The following is a 19,833-nucleotide window of genomic DNA, read 5'->3' as shown; positions in this document are numbered from 1 at the left end:
AGATATGAAAAAGACTGGAAGCTACTGTAAAGTAGTCCCTGATGCAAACCGGACACCAGAGCTTCCTCTTACACATTCAGCCATGTAACCAGTGACGCCCCTGCGTAAGTGAGGGAGGGAGCGACTTACGAGATGGCCTCTATCATGTCCAAGCCCATCTCCACGCAGCAGTGAGCGTGGTCGGCCCTCGCCTCCGGCAGCCCGGACACGCAGTAGTAGCAGTCTCCCAGGATCTTGATCCGCAGACAGTGGTTCTCCTGTCGCAGGAACACAGGAAAAAACAACTTACAGGAAATGTACACCGTGCTGTTAGCTTAAAAATCAATGGGGTGGGCAGGCAGGCAGGTTCCGTGCACGCGGCAGCTGAGGGTGAAAAACAAAGTCATCGGAAAAGTCAATGCCCACAGACCTCCATGTTTAAATGCAACTTAACAGCAGAAATACGGACGCCTGCCTCGCTAGCTGTCCGCCTAAGCATCACCCACCAGCCTCAGCTCCTCTCACTCCACATCTCTGAGCCCATTTCTGAGTTAGTCAAGGAGTTAGGCCGGATCAGACACTGCCAAGATGCGACGACCTTAGCCCCACACTGAGCTTAAAAACTGCTCTTTAGGAATCCAATGGGTGGAGTCGCAGAGGTTGGGTCCATCCAAAGTTTACAGTCGATGGCTCCGACGGATTCTTTCACCGAAAAGTCACCAAACTTATCATTGGATCCATTTTTCCTCAAGATACAGACAAATCAGGAGAAAATGTATTTTGTCTCAGCTGGACACTCAAGATCTGACAGTAAGATACTACTTCCAAAAATAAATAAAACACAGCTTAATTTATGTGCGCTTCTGTTTTTTTTTCCCCCAAACATATGAGGGATTAATAGAATTCATTTTACCACACACATCATCCTGTTCAAACTTGACATTAGCCAAACTATGTTCAATATCAACTCATCACTAACTCATTAGCTAGTTGTATATTCTCATCCAATGCTAGAAATAAATAAAATAAACACTTTTCTAATATATATACGTGATTCGTGACACTTAGTACACAGGAAGCGTCCCATTTAATTTAATTTAAATTTAACAACATTAGCGCTTCTCGTAATGTGTCACCTTTCTGCGAGAGCATTTTTCCTTAACTGGACCCATAATTTTCAGTATACGTAAGAAACTTGTGCCTCGTGGCAGTCGCCTGAGTCAATCACAAGTTGACTGATTGGACAGGCCTCCATCTGAATAAATCAGACATAACAACATTCAACACTGAAGTTGGAGGACCGAGCCGAACATTAATGCTAAACTTCTAAGTATCTTCATTCATTCATTCATTCATTCATCTTCTGTAACCGCTTGTCCTGTGAGGGGTCGCGGGGAGGCTGGAGCCTATCCCAGCTCTCATCGGGCGAGAGGCGGGGTACTCCCTGGACAGTTCGCCAGTCTATGAATTACCAATGAACCTAACGAGCACGTCTTTGGACGGTAGGAGGAAGCTGGAGTGCTCGGAGAACCCACGTAGAACATGCAAACTCCACACAGTCGGTCTGGATTCAAACCCAGAACCTTCTTATTGTGAGGCATCAGTGCTAACCACCACCCCACTGTGAAGCCCCTCTAAATTTGGCAAAATGGCGGCAGGTCCAGATTCCCATTGCCTCCCTGTAGCGACACCTGGATTTGACATCTTGCTTAAAAGATGCTCCAATATAATAATCAGTGATCAACATACTGCTACTTATTTTTCCTACTTGTGCCTATAAGAGGTATTGAATTGTATTCCTAAGTTTACACTTCCGCAGATTCCTTCTGCATTTAGAAATAAACAAGAGCATAGTGGTACTCAATTAATGAATGGATCAAATGAGGACAAACTCCTTCTGAAATATCACTCGACTGAGCTCCTTTCAGCTTTACAGAGCTTTTTTTTCCCTCTTTCAGCTCTTTAAACTGGTGGCAGTAAATCTTTGCACCGTCAAACAGATGAGGGGAGATGTACACGTCCACGGCTTAGGTTTCAAAGATCTCTCAGTGCAGAGTGTGCAACAGCCATAATGTGGTTTGTGTGTTTGTTTGCGGATCCTTGGGGCTCGGGAGAATACTGTGTCTCATGACAGCCACCTGAGTATCGCTCTAGCACATGGCTCTGGGAGAATACAAAAAGCCCCACTGTGTAAGGAGCACAGGGAGAAAATGTGTGTGTGTGTGTGTGTGTGTGTGTGCGTGTGCTCATGCTCATGCAACACTCACACACACAAGGTACATCTGGCTTGGACGTTAAAGTGTCAGCGGCAGCGCTTCAGGTTTATAATGCCATTATGCACGTTTCCCCTCGTGAATATTGATTGGCGCATTATTTCACCTTTCATAAACAAATGGCATACATTGAGCATTAGCGGGGCGAACAATGACGCTTCTGCACGAGAGAAAATAAAAAAAAATAAATCAATATTCATGAATGCGCCGTTACTGATGCTGTGGTTCAAATATTGGAAATGGGCTATAAAGAAATGAGTAGTAGCAGCAGCAGCAGCAGGGCAATGATGGTGGATATAAAACAGACATTATAGAGCTGCTCTCTGCAAACACTGGAACTGTGAACGAGACGGCGGAGGAGGACACCTGACAATAGTAGGTGTCCTCGCAGTGGGGAGTACAAAAGTATAAAATAAGTACCAATTAGTCTACAACAGAGGAAAAATTGAAATTCTTCAACGTTGAGTAGGTATTATACATTATGACCATCATCATCAGAGAATGGACATGGGCCTTCTGAGGGTGTCCTGTGGTGTCTAGTAACAGGATGTTGATAGTGGGGGGGCCTTTGAGGGGAGGGGCCTCTGTGGATCATCCCACAGATACTTGATCAGTTTGGGATCTAGTGAATTTGGAGGCCAGGTCAACACCTTGTGCTGTTCTTCATGTGTTTCGTTAGTTGTTCCTAAAGCGTTTTTGTGGCTTCATCCTGCTGGGGGATGGCTGCTGCCATGAAGGAGTGTCATTGCAATGGGGTGGGGGTGCCTGGTCTGGTCTAGGTGGGTGCTACATGTCTAAGAAACATCCACATGAATGAACGTCAGGTCCAAAAGTTGAATTGTCACAAGATGGTCAGTGTTATTCACTTCTCCTGTCAGTGGTTTTATTGTTGTGGCTGAATCTGTGGCTAAAATCTTAACTCACTCTGTTCTGGCCTTCATTTCACCATTTAACACAAGGATGCAACCAGTTCAGTTTGGCTTGTGACCTGCTCAACAGCTTTAGTATTCTGTAGAAGCTTGTAAAAGTCAAACCTTTTAATTTAAGATAAAACCAAAAAGCAGTTTGCAAGTTTGCATGAATGAGCTGAGAAAATAAGCCATTAATCTACTGACCCACTGGGTAGATCTTGATCTGTATAACATGCTTGATATCAACTGCAGCACGCCACCGTCCACAAAGACGTTCTATATAACTCTGCTTTGTTTTTCAGGTGCCAAACAAGCGAGAGCATCTGCATTCAGCCTCGGTCCACGCCGGCCGCCTCGAGGCCGCCGCCTCGCTCTGAATGCTCCGTTTATTTTTAACAGAGCACCGTGATCCCTCCTGCGGTGGCATTTGCGTTGGATTTGTTCTCGATGACGACCGTCTCTGCGCCTCCTTTGTAAACACGTACTCAAAATATTACGCTGATTGCACCGCTCAAGGGCGGGAGCTATGTCATGGATAATTCACTAAGCAAGAATCACTAAAGTTTTAATAATACATCAAATATCAAGGCAGATGAGATGGTATAAATATCAATCGCCCTCAAGGTCTTATTTGCCATGCATCTACTGCTCCCGTCGCCCAAAAACGGCTTTTCTTCCTCTACTGCTCCTCAAGCTTCAAGTAATCTGTACATCTATTGACTTTTAGGGAATTTGTATTCATTATAAGACCTCTGCCTAACAGTTCATAATGTCGAGGCTTTGGGGTGTTTAATATTTTGCGTGCGTTCAAGACATGAGGTTTTATCCGAGCATCGAATTCAGCCTCAGAAAGCCGAGCCTCTGACCGGGACGCTCATGCACCCACAGATAACGCCGTCACCATTGCCAACAGCGGCGGCCCCAAACGGCTCCGGCACGGCACCCTCCTGTGAGAGTCACGCACAGGCTACATGGATCTGTGTGGACGCACCACATGTCCCGCAGCCACGGGTTGAATAAAAACCAGACCTCGGTTAAAACAGGTCAACCGTCTTTAATTCCCTCTACCCATTATCACGTACTGGATGTTCAGCGAGTCTCCTGCTGTGCTACTGAAGTCAGTCACTCTATCGCCCACAAAAACCAAAAAGAGTTGTTCACCTCGCTCACGGCCACCGAGGGAAATGGCACTCACGGGCCAAAACCCTGAAAAGGGATCCGGCCTGTCTGACCTCAAACTAATGTGACACTGCAGATGTTTTATTAAATAACCCCCGATGTAACTCAGGGCGGTACAGGCTTTTACCAAACACATTTATATACCCTGGTCAGGCATAACATTATGACCATCAGAGAACGGATGTGGGCTTTCTAAAGGAGTGCCCTGTGGTGTCTGGCAACAGGATGTTGTTAGTGGGGGGCCTTTGGGTCCTATGGGTTGAGGGGAGGGGCATCTTTTTTGAGTTGTTCCTAAACCGTTTTTGTGTGTGCGTCTGTGTCAAGGAGTGTCATAGCTATGGGATGGGGGTGCCTGGTCTGGTCTGGTCTAGGTGGGTGCTAGATGTCTAAGTAACATCCACAAGAATAAATGCCAGGTCCAAAAATTTCAAAAGGAAATGTCACAAAATGGTCAATGTTATTTACTTCTCCTGTCAGTGGTCATAATGTTGTGGCTGACTGGTGTATGCATCTGCCAGTTCAAATGCACATGCACGTGATTTGACTCCTTACCGCTGCCAGTTTGTCGAAGCGGGCGAAAAGTTCATTGAGCGTCATCACCAGCTCCTGCGCCGTGCACTGCGACGCCAGACTGGTGAAACCCTCGATGTCTGCAAATAAGATGCTGCGGAGACACAAAGACCAACAGAGACAGAATTCAGCACTAATTATCCTTCTTTTTTTTTTCTCGCCGTTTGCAATTCTCTGTTAACATCGCGCTGCAAATGTTTTTCTCCCTGTTAACTGTTCCGGTGGCCTTGTGAGGCATCAGAGAAGACGCCGCAGACAAAAGAAGCGCAGGAGTAAACGAGGAGTAGATGAGAAAATGCACGTTTTATATCTACAAACATACAACTGGTGTATTCAGGTCTGTTTAATTAAACGTTTCAAGCCGCAGGTTTGAAGTAGAAATGACGGCAAATGCAAGGCAATCATTTATAATAGCGGATTTAATGTGACTCACGACGCACTGCGTTCACACCACCACAAGAATACAGACCACCCAGACCACCTCCAAATGTGGTCAGAGATCAGGTCTCTCAAATGCGATCTCAACACGGCCCAGGGGTGTTCAAACCTGGCTTTTACATGTTCAGATAGTCCAGATCGGATCTTAATGCAAGGTCTGAACAGGCCCAAAGTCAGAGGACTACGGGGTGTTTCCCATACTATGTTAACACTATGGCAGCCCACCAGGGTCTAATTTACTTTTTTTTTTAACACCTATTTTTCTTTTTACTAGCTGGTTTCAAGGTTGTTGTTTTTTTTAATGCGCAACTGAACGAGTGGGACCAAGCAACTTCTCTTGAGGACCAACAAAGTCTAAGTCTCAGGACGATACCTACCATGAACTGTACGGCTCTATTCTGTGTTTTTATTTAGTTTGTGGGCAACAACTGAGCCGTATGTCACAGAGACGAAATGTTCCGTGCAGAAAAATGTGATTGCACAGACAAAGCGTGCCTACATTATAAATTTGATATCGGCCGAAATCTCTTTATGACGGTTTTTGAAGAGCAGAATTATCCGCGTTACTGAAAACGGCATTAAAGATTTTTGCTGACTCTTAATTTGAATTAAGAAAGTACAGCACCACCAAGAGTTTACATAGAGAAGGAGTTTAGAGAGGTAGAATAAAAAGAGAGGAAGGGGCGGCTGATTTGAGGACTCCAGTCAAGATGTACCTTGGAGCGACTGATGGAAGCGAAACGTGTGAGATTGTGATTGCAGCGGCTTTGTACGGTCATGTGTAAATGTAATACAACACCTGTAATCTGGTGTTTAAGAGGACTTGATATAGCATTTGGGCTAATGAGGTCTGGGCAAAGAGATCGAGAGAGAGAGAGAGAGAGACAGAGAGAGAGAGACAGAGAGAGAGAGAGAGAGGGAAAGTGGGTGCGATACATTTGCCGAAAACTGTTCGCTTGTGAAAAGTTACCTGGGAACAAGGTAAACTGATACAGCGAAGGTCTTTTTGAGACTGAGGCATTTTCATTAGGTACAACAGCAGGGCAGGTGAGCCGGCCAGGCTGAATCATTTCTCTCAGAAAGAAACAAGGACAAAGGGGCCGGGCAGGCAGGTAGAGGCAGTAACAGGTCAGACCGACCTCATGCGCACTCTGGAGATAAAACCCTGGAGGAAGTTTGTCCTGAATGGCCCAAGTTGTTCTGCGAGACATCATAACCCTCCACAGCAGAGAAGTCACGTCTCCAGCTCAGCGCTTCTGTCTTCAATAAGCATATTTATTCTCCGGTCACTGATTTTCCTCCTGTGAAGCATGTGATGAGCTTCACAAGTCAAACTCAGAAGGCAAGGCCTCGCCTCGCGTGCCGCTGCTTGGAAACTGAGCTCTGCTGTAAGTGAGATCACCAGAGGTCTCGCACCATAATCTTATTTATTCTTTCAGCTTCTAATATTTGATTTCTTTCTTCTTCATAAGTCTGACCCGCAATAGCTTTGCAAGAGAGAAGAAAAACTCTGGTGTGCATCATTTAAACTTCCTTCGCTCTTTAATCCATATACACCGATCAGCCACAACATTAAAACCACTGACAATAAGAGAAGTAAATAACATTGACCATCTTGTGACAATTCAATGTTCTGCTGGGAAACTTCTGGACCTGGCATTCATTCATGTGGATGTTACTTAGACATGTAGCACCCACCTAGACCAGACCAGGCACCCCCACCCCATAGCAATGACACTCCTTGATGGCAGCAGCAATATCGGTTTAGGAGCAACTCAAAAAAACATGAAGAACAGCACAAGGTGTTGACCTGGCCTCCAAATTCACTAGATCCCAAACTGATCAAGTATCTGTGGGATGATCCACAGAGGCCCCTCCCCTCAAAGGCCCCCCACTAACAACATCCAGATGTTGCCAGACACCACAGGACATCCTCAGAAGGCCCATGTCCAGTCTCTGATGAATCACAACTGTTTTGGTGGTCATAATGTTATGCCTGATCGGGTGTAATTCTCCCATTAAAAATTTATAACAAGGCTTAGAATTATGCATAACCGGAGGAACATCTCCGGCTTCTCATGTCCCACTTGCGCTCCAATTGTATGACGATTTTTGATTTGGTCCGAGAGTCACCGCCAAGATGGCAACACCCAGCGCTGCCAAGACCACTTATGAGGAACCCTATGACGTAATGGATGGTTCATCTGTTTTTATAAATTGTCGATGGTACAAACATGTATGTAAACAACAACAAGTGACCACATAATGCATTACTTTTGGTGTGTGCTTCATATTTAAACAGCACTATTAGAACTGTTAATCATCTGGCAGTATTGACTTAATGCAATATGAGGAACAGCAAAGGAACATGTCATGTAATAAAAAAGCCACTACAAATTTAATACACCGGCACAAACCCCTCAAAACACAAACCCTCGCAGTGCCCCGTCACGATGACACCGAAATTACTTTTCATCCAAACTCGCACGGCTTCTTTATGAAAAGTGGTTTAAGGAGTGGTTCCTTGTCTGTCCCCAGGATGTAACAAAATATGAAAACTGGGAGAGGATCATATCTTGGCATCGGCGACAGAAAGAGGAGTTTGTTTTTGCATCAAGAACGAAGCCAAGGCGCTCCGTTCTTCACCCATTAGGTATGTGTAAACAAGTGTGATCATTTTTCAGAGCATCTGTGACTTATTCTGCAAACGTTCACGTGGACACACTTCAAACTCTTCACGTTACAGGCCTGTTGATGTAAGGATATACCTGCCACTAATTCCATTTCATGCAATATACCTCTTTGCTCTTTTTGCAATGCATCGTCCTGTCTTACTGTTTCTTACTGCATTCATTCATTTGCAATGGTGAACACAGGAGCGGCTACGTAAGAACGCCACAGCCAGGCAGTATGGTCATCGTTTGATTTTGTTAAGCAGGGCATTTCAACAGTTTCCTGACAATGCAGAAGTAGCTTTCTGAGTCAGACCCCCAGGAAGAAGCAAGCTATGAATAAACAAAACAGACCAAACACACTCACGTGAATCTCACAGGGTAGCCGCCTGCAACCCAGCCAAGAGAACATGGCGTGTTTGTACATTACGTCTGTGCAGGACGTGCAGGTGTCCACTTGATATGTGACATTCATTATGATGTCTAAGTGTTACTAGAGTTTTTTTTTTTCTTTCTCTCTTGGCTGCACATGTGTCAAGAGCACCAACATGTACTAATGAATCCAGGCTTCAAAATCGCCTAAATTTACTCAATTTGGGTCTGAGGCTGAAAAGGATTAAGAGTCCCCACGCCGGGGTACACATTTCCGAGAATAATTGACTGTTGCATGGGAGGTCGAGTGAAACCAGACGCTTGGCCAATGAGCCCGAGCTTGGAAACAGGTCCGTCTCGCTGGGTAGAAGCAGCGGCTGTTCGGCGAGGGAAGGCAACAGAGGAACGAACGGCACGATGGAAGAGGGAGGTTGAGGTAAGGATCACATGCTCAAGAGGCTGCTTGAGTTTGATCCTCACAGAGTTTAACATTTTTATTGCTGTGAACAACCTCTTTGTGATTTCATCCATTAGGCACAATAAAAATGAAAACGCATCTCTCCGGTAGCCGAGTCAGAAAAGAAAACTAAATCACATGGAAACCCCATGAAAAGGCATGAATGCCCTGTGAGGAAATTTCAGTGGGCTGCCACAGCCCGACTCGGTATTGGCCTAACCCCAACCTCCACCCTAAATACCGTGACACAGCAAGCAGACGGTCGGACGCTTGCCAGAGTCGGGCGGTCAGCGAGCATTTTTGGCCCTGGCTTTTGTGGTGTTTTCTGAACTGTTGCTACTTGTTGGACTCCTGTCGGCAGCTTTGGAGCCAATTCAGCCAGTCGGAGAGATTACTCTGATTGGTTGATGAGCTTAGCATTGCACCGGAAAATAACAGTTGACAAACAATGAAGTTCACAGAGTACACACACTAGCTATTCTCGTTTTTCGTCGTCATCTCATCTCAAGTAATATTTTCACAACACGATCATATGGAAGCTCTTCCTAGCTTCTTTCGGAGCTCATAGTATCTCTTCTGGTTGCCACTTTCCCATAAAACAACCTAATACCACCTACTTTCTTATTATTTGCTCTCACACACGTGCATGTGCGTGCCAGCTGGCCATAGTCTTGGTGGTGTGTTCAAGTGACACCGTTTTGTCCAGACACAGGGGACATCACAGTCTGCCTTTGTCACTGGTACTTTTTTGACATCAATTTGTTGTGTCCATACATTAAAGGGGAATTACCGTTTTTTACAACCTGGACCTTATTTCTGGCATAAAATACTACCGTTTACTCACCCATATAACTTTGGTGTCACTTGGAGATGTTCAAACAATATTTAGATCCGCGTATATCCATATAGTGGGAGTGACTGGGGCACCGAAACGCAGCCTCTAAATAACGCATTATCTGCTACGAAACTCATTCATTTCACCAATATTTTGTTATTAAAGGGGAAATGAAACGTGCACGTGTTGGTCCTGGTACTGTGAACTATATTAGAAAAAAACACCTTTGGTAAAATCAAATATTAAAAAGTTCCTAAAATCAAAGATTTAAGAAGTTTATGTTTCGCAATTTCTACCTAGCTTGCTAGCTTGCGAGCCGCCATTTTGCAGTAACGCCACTGACTACGTGATTGGATCCTTGGGCTACTAAAGATATAACTGACAAAGATATCATGGAAAGGCATGCCATTTTTAGTCCAACTGGCTCCACTTTCGAACTGATCCAGCGTACTCCATTTATCAAATGCTGTTTATTTGACCGAGCGCTTCATTTCACATTTAAGACCTAATCACTAAACCCTTGCAGACTTAACGTGGTAAGCGACGTGTGAGACGCTGTAAGGGCTGCTCATTTCACAGCGCATGCCGAAACTGCCTCATTTCTACCAGGATCTCGCCCCACAGACTGGTCTTGTCTGGTTACTTTATTTAAAAGTTTCCACGCTTTCAGAGATAAACCCACGTGTAACGCTTTGAAATGAGGGTAATTCCCTCGGGCAAAGGGGAAGTTAAAGGGTTCAAAACGTCTGCGAGAGCACCCACACACACACCTGACGATGCAGCGGTGGGACAGACTAAGACCTCACCTTCATGGCACCTTCAATGTCTCCCGTTAAACTGTCTTGACAATATCAGTCAAGTGTCAAGGGCAAGCAGCAAGACAATGATCCATACGCAAAGCAGGAAATAATTTATTTGTTGAAATGTCTGAATGCAGTGACACAAGTTGAACAAAAAACTGAATTAACCAGCGGTGTAAGCAAAAATCTGTTAGCTAGAGTAAAAACCTTTAAGTGGATCATAAGATTGACTACATTACTAATAAATTAAATGTTTTCAAGGACAAAATACTCCATTTTGCGTTTACTGAAAGATTTTAAAGGAAAAGAAATGTAGGCTTTATGTGTTTCATAAGAAGGAGTGATAAGGGTAAGGAAGGCATTTGATTCAAGGATTTGTCTGGATCCAACTTACTTTCTAAAACTTCTCAATACAGCGACAAACGTCGAGATTCAGTCACCGAGTGAACCATTCAGAATGGATGTATTATTTTTTTTCAGTGAAAAGGCGGCTCTCTGAATCACAGGAGCTATTTATAGGTAGATACGTAACGTACAGATCCCCACACTCCCCCCCCACTGACCCAGAGAAGAACAGGACAAGGCCACTTGCCGAAGCCTGATACGACAGCGTCAGAGGCGACGGTGGGCGGTGAGCAACAGGAGCAACGGAGCGAGACAGAGAGAGAGAGACAGAATGAGAAAGACACCTAGGGTCTTTAAGTCCCATTTAATCGTTACCATGGTGACGAATGTCTTGTTAGTACGCAACATTAACTCATAGTGGCCGTTAGATTTGTACATTGTAGTGATTTGCGGAGGAGATCCTGGACTGAGAGGAGCTACAGTCTCACACAGGAATATGTTGGAAGTTTAGTTCCTTTGCATCTGACAAAAAAACAGAATAATTCTGAAAGGTTAACGTGTCTTGATGTCACGTTGAGCTTAATCTCAGAAAGGATTCAATGTAATTATTTGATTAATTAAAAGACGAATGCCTGAAATCTATGACTTGTACTTGGTTTAAGATCAATTTGTATTTAGGATGAAGCGAAGTCTTAAAGGGAAACTACTGTTTTTTACAACCTGGACGTTATTTCTGGCATAAATAACGATCGTTTACTCACCCATATAACTTTGGTGTCATTTGGAGTCATTCGGACGATATTTATATCCGCGTATATCCATATATATCCATATATCTCCATATATCTCCATCTGCGTATATCCATATAGTGGGAGTGACTGGGGCACCGCAACACAGCCTCTAAATAACGCATTATCTGCCACAAAACTTGTTCATTTCACCAATATCTTGGTGACGGACTCAACGGGGAATAGCACTAGCGTATCATAACAAAATATTGGTGAAATTAACGAGTTTTGTGGCAGATAATGCGTTATTTAGAGGTTGCATTGCGGTGCCCCAGTCACTCCCACTATATGGATATACGCAGATGTAAATATCTGACGAATGACACCAAATAACACCAAAGTTATATGGGTGACTAAACGATCGTATTTTATGCCAGAAATAAGGTCCAGGTTGTAAAAAATAGTAGTTCCCCTTTAAGTGAAGAAATCTAAGATTAACAGAGGACAATGCACCTTTAAGAACGAAAGATCGATGCACATGTTCTAAAAACCATGTGGTTCGGAGCATGCAACTAAACTCTGCATGCTCCACAGACACATCCAGAGTACAAAAACTTCCCTCAGCCACAACTGTAACCTGTAATGCGTTAAATATTCCTCTCTCGTTCTACTCATTACTGGGATTCCACTACTACTATGCCCTAGTTTAGCCCTTTGATGCAAGGACAGGCATTAAAGCCACGACGTCTGCCCTGATCTGAATAAAAAGCTATGTGTATACTGCCAGACGCAATCTCATGTCATGAGGTATACATTATGATGTTGGGATTTGATTAATTTACTGTGTGGGCCTGTTTTTTTCAGGTGAGAAATTTGATAATTTAATTTTACATTTTGCTGTTGTTGCTGGTTTTCTTACGCTAATGAAAAAACATTTATCTTCGGAGGGGGTTTTCTGCTGACCTTTCACCCCCCAATGTTCCATCTGCAGGACACAGAATGTCTATGAAGTGCTAGTTTCAAGAAAACATACACCAATCAGCCACAACATTATGACCACTGAGAACAGGAGAAGTGAATAACATTTAAACCATCTTGTGACAATTCAGTGTTCTGCTGGGAAACTTTTGGACCTGGCATTCATTCATGTGGATGTTACTTAGACATGTAGCACCCATCTAGACCAGACCAGACACCCCCACCCCATAGCAATGACACTCTTTGATGGCAGCAGGATGCAGCCTGACACAGACACACACAAAAACGCTTTTGGAACAACTAAAAAACGCATGACCTGGCCTCCAAATTCACTAGATCCCAAACTGATGAAGTAGCCTATCTGTGGGATGATCCACAGAGGCCCCTCCCCTCAAAGGCCCCCACTAACAACATCCTGTTGCCAGACACCACAGGACACCCTCAGAAGGCCCATGTCCATTCTCTGATGAGTCCCAACTGTTTTAGAGACGATTACAACAAGCGTATACAACATAAAATTGACAAATGTTTCCCTGCCTATAAGGCCTGGACACAACAAAGAAGAACTTCTACGTCATTGCTATGGGGTGGGGGTGCCTGGTCTGGTCTAGGTGGGTGCTCCATGTCTAAGTAAGATCCACATGAATGCCAGGTCCAAAAGTTTCCCAGCAGAGCAATGAATTGTGACAAGATGGTTATTTACTTCTCGTGTGAGCGGTTTTAATGTTGTGGCTGATCGGTGTAAATCCAACATACATCCACCACAACGGTTACATCTTTTAACAAGAGGCACAGAGAAACAGACGGGGAAGGAAAAAAGGGTGAAACGATGCAACCTGGGCCCCCTTTTTCCTGCCCGCAGAGCGCCCGCTGCAAAAATCTTTTCTGGGTCAAATCTCTGCTGAACCGAAGCTGTGCTGCGCCGGCATCGCCGTCACCCCGTGACCCCCTCTTGTCTGGCACTAGCACTGCTACCGACCAGCTGCCCTCTATCTGCCCCCCCAGCTGTTAACCCCACAGCTCTGCCCTTCCGCCCTTTTCATCTCGCATGGCTCACCTTTTATTTCTTCCCCTTTTCTGTGTCTCAAGCTGAGCCATTTGCTTCTCTCCCTCTCTCTACAGTTTTTTTTTTTGTTGCATCTTTTAAACATTCTTGGCTGACAGAAGGTGCACAGTCTCTACTGGCACCTGAGGATGGATGCACAACTTGATCTCATTATGCAAGAAAGTATATTGCTTGATATGCTAAATACTGCTATCAAGGCATGCATCTTTATATAAACGATTTGTATGTTGCACGCAGCATGCACGTGCGTTGCCGTCTGCACACCAGGGACAGATTCTCAGGTCAGGCCTGGCCACAGCAGCATCAGCAGAGCAAACTTATGCAACACACGTGCATAATTAAGTGCATCAGACTAAAACCATGTGTGCTTTCTCTTCAGTTCCCCTTCTCGTCCTTACGCCGAGAACAAAGGTGGGGTCAGTTCCTCTAATTTATGCAATGTTCTTTCCACGGCTCTCTCTTCAGGGTGTCTCTGGCCTACATAACAGCAGCAGCAGCAGCAGCGGCGGCAGCAGCCCCAGTCACAATGTTCTCACAATATTTCCCCGTACTTTTACTGGGCAGCCCGGCAGCATGCAAAACACGCACCCCAGGGCCCTCTTGCATAATCCCTTAGTCAGCACACATTTTTGTTAAAGCCACAGGACACTGCTTCACTCGCGAGGACAGGCACAAGTGGGATGGCACGCTCTCAAAAGGTGGAGCCGAACTTGACCACGAATGAGCGTGATTTACAAGCACCACTTGCTGAAAGTCAGCAGCAACTTATAATTATATTCCCTTAAGTGACGAAGGTATTTAAAACTGTTCAGATTGGGGACTTTTTTGCTGCGTTATGAGTTAAATTCATGCACTGGAGTCCTTCTAATGTGGATGGAGACAGTCTAACAGAGACTTGAACGCACATCTCCATAAGCTTTAAATCGTAAAGAGACGTGTGGAGGAAAAAGCTGACAAAAGCCTTTTATACTCAACTCTATATTCTGAAAACGTGACATTTTTCTATGACACCATAGGTATTGGAGATACTGGACAATAATAACATGAGCAACCTGCTGCAAATAAGACGTCTCACAATAAAGCAATCAATTCCCTAATAGATATATGACACCAACAGTTCATGTACTTGTAGATACTGCGATTAAATGTCGGGGTTGTTAGAGAATTATTTTTGTCCTGGATGAAAACTTGCGGCATAAACTGGCAGTCATTTGACATCTAGGCCACTTGTGGATGAATTTCTCGGAGCAGAATGATTTATTTTTCAGTGAGTCGACGTCGACTAGTCCCTGGCGTCACACATAAAAACACAGCAACAATGAAATCTATGTTCTTGACCTGAACACATATTGTTGCGTCTCACGCAAAAGAAGCTACAGAGGCTTTTCTGCAAATTATTGAAGTTTGAACACGGGCTACTGTTGGCCGTAGCCCACGGCAACACCATAAACACTGTCAGTCTGACACTTGTAACTCTTAACCCTACCGTAAATATTTCTCGCACGGTGCATTCACTGACATCAAGGACAAAAAACACGCTCTGCAACCACAGCAACAATGTCAACTAATAGAACACAACAGAATTGAATATAAACACATGTTATATGTTATTATTATTTATTTATTATTTTTTTTACAACTCTCATGGTCCCAGGGGACTGCTTTACGAGCAGTTGGCATGGCAACTGGTGGTCATCCTGTTTCTAGAGCATAAAATTACTAAAACGAAACTTATCCAAAGAATTGACACTAGAACGTGCGTCAACATTATATTAACTACCTAAAACAGACAGAAACCATCCTTGAATACAATGTATTTGACGTGTATTTTAGTGTTTTACTTTGGCCCAAGTCCCATCCACTAACATGGAGGAGGCGGAGCTTATGACCTATACTGCAGCCAGTCACCAGGGGGAGCTCTACTTGCTTTGGCTTCACTTTTGAGGAGCAGTTCTGCCATCCATCTTTATACAGTCTACGGTTTGCTGCAATGACCCACTGGGATCCTCACCTGTCTTCTCGGAGGCGTTTGTGTTGTTATTGCCACATGATCTGTGACTAGTCGACTTCCTGCTTAAAGCGTCATGGCACTGCAGTGAAGTCGATAGTCGGTACAACCCCTACAGAGACCCTAGATGTCAGAGGTTTGAAGAAGGCCTAATCATTATTCACCCAATCTGGAACATCTCATTCTCAGTTTTAAGGATTTTAACTCACTCTTACTTTTTTCCCTGCATCCCCTAAAGACTACCTGACTTATTCTTAAAGACTTGTTTAGATTTACAGAACTTAAGACGTGTCTCCAACTTGATTATTGAAGTCTTAAAAACAGCTCTGACCTTTGTTACTTTCGTATTTATCTAATCTTTCTTGTTGTGGCTCCCACCCTCTTGTGCGTTGACAAAAATGCTGTTTCAATCCTCCCTGTGTCTTGTGCACATGTAGCCAAACTGATAATAAAGTTGACTTTGATCAGTAGTGGACAGGACTAAGGTCAGAAGTATTTGACTAACTGCGTTAAGTGATACCATTGCTTGAAATGAATTGAGTTAAAAATGATTTCTCTCAGCTATGCTACTTTGACTTACTTTTGTTCAATGTCGGTTGGTACAAATATGTTCCCTAACCCTATCAGAAACTATTTGTACCTTTGTGTCGGATCAAAGGACGTAATAATCTGACTTGGCATGGTTCATTAACTGTTCCTCCACATCTGTTTTGGAGTGCTCGGGAGGTAGAAACGTACAGACTCTAATGCATATCTACAGCAGCAACAAGCTCCAAGCAGCTCCCTCTCCACCTCTCCGCCTCCCTCTGTTTTCCCTGCTTACTCTGTAGTCGCAGCAGTGGGAGCTGTCACTTCTCTTCCTGTTGTTACTCGGCCTCTCAGCAGAGCACCAATTACCAAAAAGCCACTGCCCGCTCCCCGACAAGCCCGGTCACACCTGGTTAGCTGGCCATTAACCACACGCTCACGACCACAGACAGAACTCAGCCGGGCTTAGCGGATGCTGCTAATGTGCTGCTTGTTCCCCAGTGAGTCACAGAAAACCCTACAGAAGGTCACTTAATTTCCACTTTAATTTTTACGGCTGCGGTCTCTCAGTTTTGTTTTCTCCGGCCAAAGCGGCACGCCGCATCTAATTATGTTACAGACGGCTTCTTAAGAAGTAAGAATGAGCGCTCAGTCGTCCACATCCAACTGTGAGGGACAGTGACGACAATGGCTCTGAGCTTCTTCATGCTCATGAGGCTTGATGCTTCTTTGACACGACATGCATATGACATGTTTCAATTTTTGCCCAAAAAACAATCTGAACTCTTAAACTAAAACCAACAAATTCACGCTAACAATCTTATTAACAGTAATAAAAAGATCTTTGTGTGCCACAGCACAAGTACGTGACCCAATGTCACGTACATTTCTAACCCCTGGGGTTTCAAAGGGACACATCAGAGTGATAAAGGGCTTCAATAGCACCTATTATGTAACGAGGTTTGGGCTTGCACCTGACTGCTACAGCTACAGGCAATAAAACTCCAAGTGCACAGTTTGATTCTCAGTCTTGCTGCTGCAACACACAAACTTATTTGTTTCCAGCATTGCAGAGGACACCCGTTTCCTGGAGACTGCTTGCCTAAACCTGAACTTTTATTTTTGGACAGATATATGGACATATTTACGTCCTTACAACATGAATAATAAAAACAAAAACGGCGTACTTTAATCAGTGTGCATTAATGCAGTGTTTTCGTACTCCACAAGGTGGTGCCAAACCTGACCACAGTCACAGTCCCGCTGATCTCCAGTATTATGAGCTGACTTTATTGATTAGTGATCACAGCAAAGTCACACCATGCAAGTGTGATAAGCAATGCCTCACCATGGAAACTGCGAGGACTAAAAAAAAAAACATGCAAGAGACTGCACAGACACCTGAAACATCTGCTGTCTGAGGACATCAGACAAAAGCATCGATTAGGAACAGAAAGGGAGGCCATTCATATTTAATGTCTGCCATTCACATGACAAGAATTCCACACATACTGGGATTCCACATCAAAAGCATCATTCTACCTTGACTCCCGACCTCAGGGCACCTATCATCCGTGCGAGGACAGAGGATGCCGTGTGACGAGCAGACAGTAAAGCCCCTTGAGGCAAAATTGAGATATTGGGTTGTATAAACAAAACTCACATCAGAGCTAACAGAGAGAACAGCAGCCTGTCTACCTCCAGGATGAGTGACACCAGAGAGTTACCGTACAAAGTTGTTTTCATGGAACCTTGATAACATTTTTATTTACTTATTTATTAATAATATCTATCGATTCACTGACACGATTCACCCTGATCCCAACTTACAAGGAAAGAGTAAAGACGTACGCAAGTGAAGATGGAAAGCTGAAAAAACTGGTGGTCTTAGTACTTCACTATAAATGGTCTTAATAAATTCACAATATGGAAACAACAGGATAAACAGGAAGACCACTGACAAACACAAATGCCCATTAGTGAAGCAGATAAAACAAAAAGCATAACTGAGAGACAAGCGAACTCCTCCAGTGAACGCTTTGAGAGTCTTAAGTGGATGAAAAGTGCACGTTACGCTGAAAAGACTGTTGAACCACTTATATGTACTTATACCGATCAGGCATAACATTATAACCACCTTCCTAGTATTGTGTAGGTCTCCCTTGTGCCTCCAAAACAGTTGGGACTCATCAGAGAATGGACATGGGCCTTCTGAGGGTGTCCTGTGGTGTCTGGCAACAGAATGTCATTAGTGGGGGGCCTTTGTGTCCTATGGGGTGAGGGATCATCCCACAGATATTTGGAGGCCAGGTCAACACCTTGTGCTGTTCTTCATGTCTTTTTGAGTTGTTCCTAAAGCGTTTTTGTGTGTGTGCCTGTGTCAGGCTGCATCCTGCTGCCATCAAGGAGTATCATTGCTATGGGGTGGGGGTGGCTGGTCTGGTCTAGGTGGGTGCTACATGTCTAAGTAACATCCACATGAATGAATGCCAGGTCCGAAAGTTTCCCAGCAGAACACTAACTTGTCACAGGATGGTCAATATCATTCACTTCTCCTGTCGGTGGTTTTAATGTTGTGGCTGATCGGTGTACGTGGACCTCCGGTTACTCACTCAGTATTTAGCATCACATTTCACTGTAAATTATATCAGCCTCTTCATGGGTACTGTATGCAGAGACAGGTGAAAAAATATTCTGGGAAAATACCATGCAGCACGTTGTCATGGCAACTCCTGCACTTCTCCCTCCTCCTCCTCCTCCTCCTCCTCCTCTGCCACCGTCTGTGGGTGGGCTGCACCATTCAGGATTAACCTGGATTAAACTGTCATTTATTTAACTATTCTCTCGCAACAGATTGTTAAACTTAAAAAAAAGCTGATTCTGTATTTTTACGCCTTGTAAAAAAAAAAAAAAGAAAAAAGAAAAAACTCTAGATTAGCTGCTCTCCAAACCTCCAGCTCCTCCTTAAAACAGACCGGAGAGCAGACGCTTGAGACGCATGAGCCTGAATCAGCAGACGCAGTGACAGGCTGTTAAACTTTAATAAAGTACTCAAATCTGCTAACTTAATCCTAAATGTGGAGCATACTTCAAACAGGTGCACAGATAACTACAATGTGGTGATTCATTTAGAGGTGAATATTTGATTAAATCACGTCAGGATTCAGGTTGTTTGTGAGCTTCCCACAACTACCAACACAATGTAAATCTAGCATATAATGATACAGTGTTAATAACTCCATTTTATGTCAAATGCTTTTCCATCTGTATTATTGCACCTTATCATTAATCCTTCCTTTGCATAGAGTGTATATTTACTTCTAATTCTATTTCTTGTACATATGCAAATTTTGTATATATTTTTTGCTTCTATTATTATTATTATTATTATTATTTTGTATTATCATTATTTTGTATTATTATTTTATTATTATATTATATTTTTGTACAAATCTTGTATATATTTTTTGCTTCTATTATTATTATTATTTTGTATTATTATTATTTATTTTCTTTAATTTTTTTTAAAATTTTATTATTTATTGATTTATTTATTTTTAACTGTCTTTTTTAACACTTATTTTTCTTTTTACCAGTGGTTTTCAAGAGTTTCTAGTAGATTTGTACATATGGAAATCATGTATGTTTTTTTTACAATTTAATTTAATTTTAACTAGCTTAGACCTATTTTTC

General features: G+C 43.5%; 1 protein-coding gene across 1 annotated transcript in view; it reads right to left on the bottom strand.

Moving 5' to 3' along the window:
* The window catches only part of LOC311488485 (adenylate cyclase type 5-like), a 49,976-nt gene that overhangs the window by 27,986 nt on the left and 2,157 nt on the right, over positions 1–19,833 (bottom strand). The window contains exons 3-4 of the mRNA XM_084545220.1: positions 4,895–5,006; positions 130–257 (exon numbers count right to left, since the gene is read on the bottom strand). Of these exons, the coding sequence (XP_084401346.1) occupies positions 130–257; positions 4,895–5,006 (240 nt within the window). The remainder of the gene's footprint in view (positions 1–129; positions 258–4,894; positions 5,007–19,833) is intronic.

The sequence above is a fragment of the Chelon labrosus genome, assembly GCF_963514085.1.
Source record: "Chelon labrosus genome assembly, chromosome: 5".
NCBI lineage: Eukaryota > Metazoa > Chordata > Actinopteri > Mugiliformes > Mugilidae > Chelon > Chelon labrosus.
This window is presented reverse-complemented; position numbering and strand designations above follow the sequence as displayed.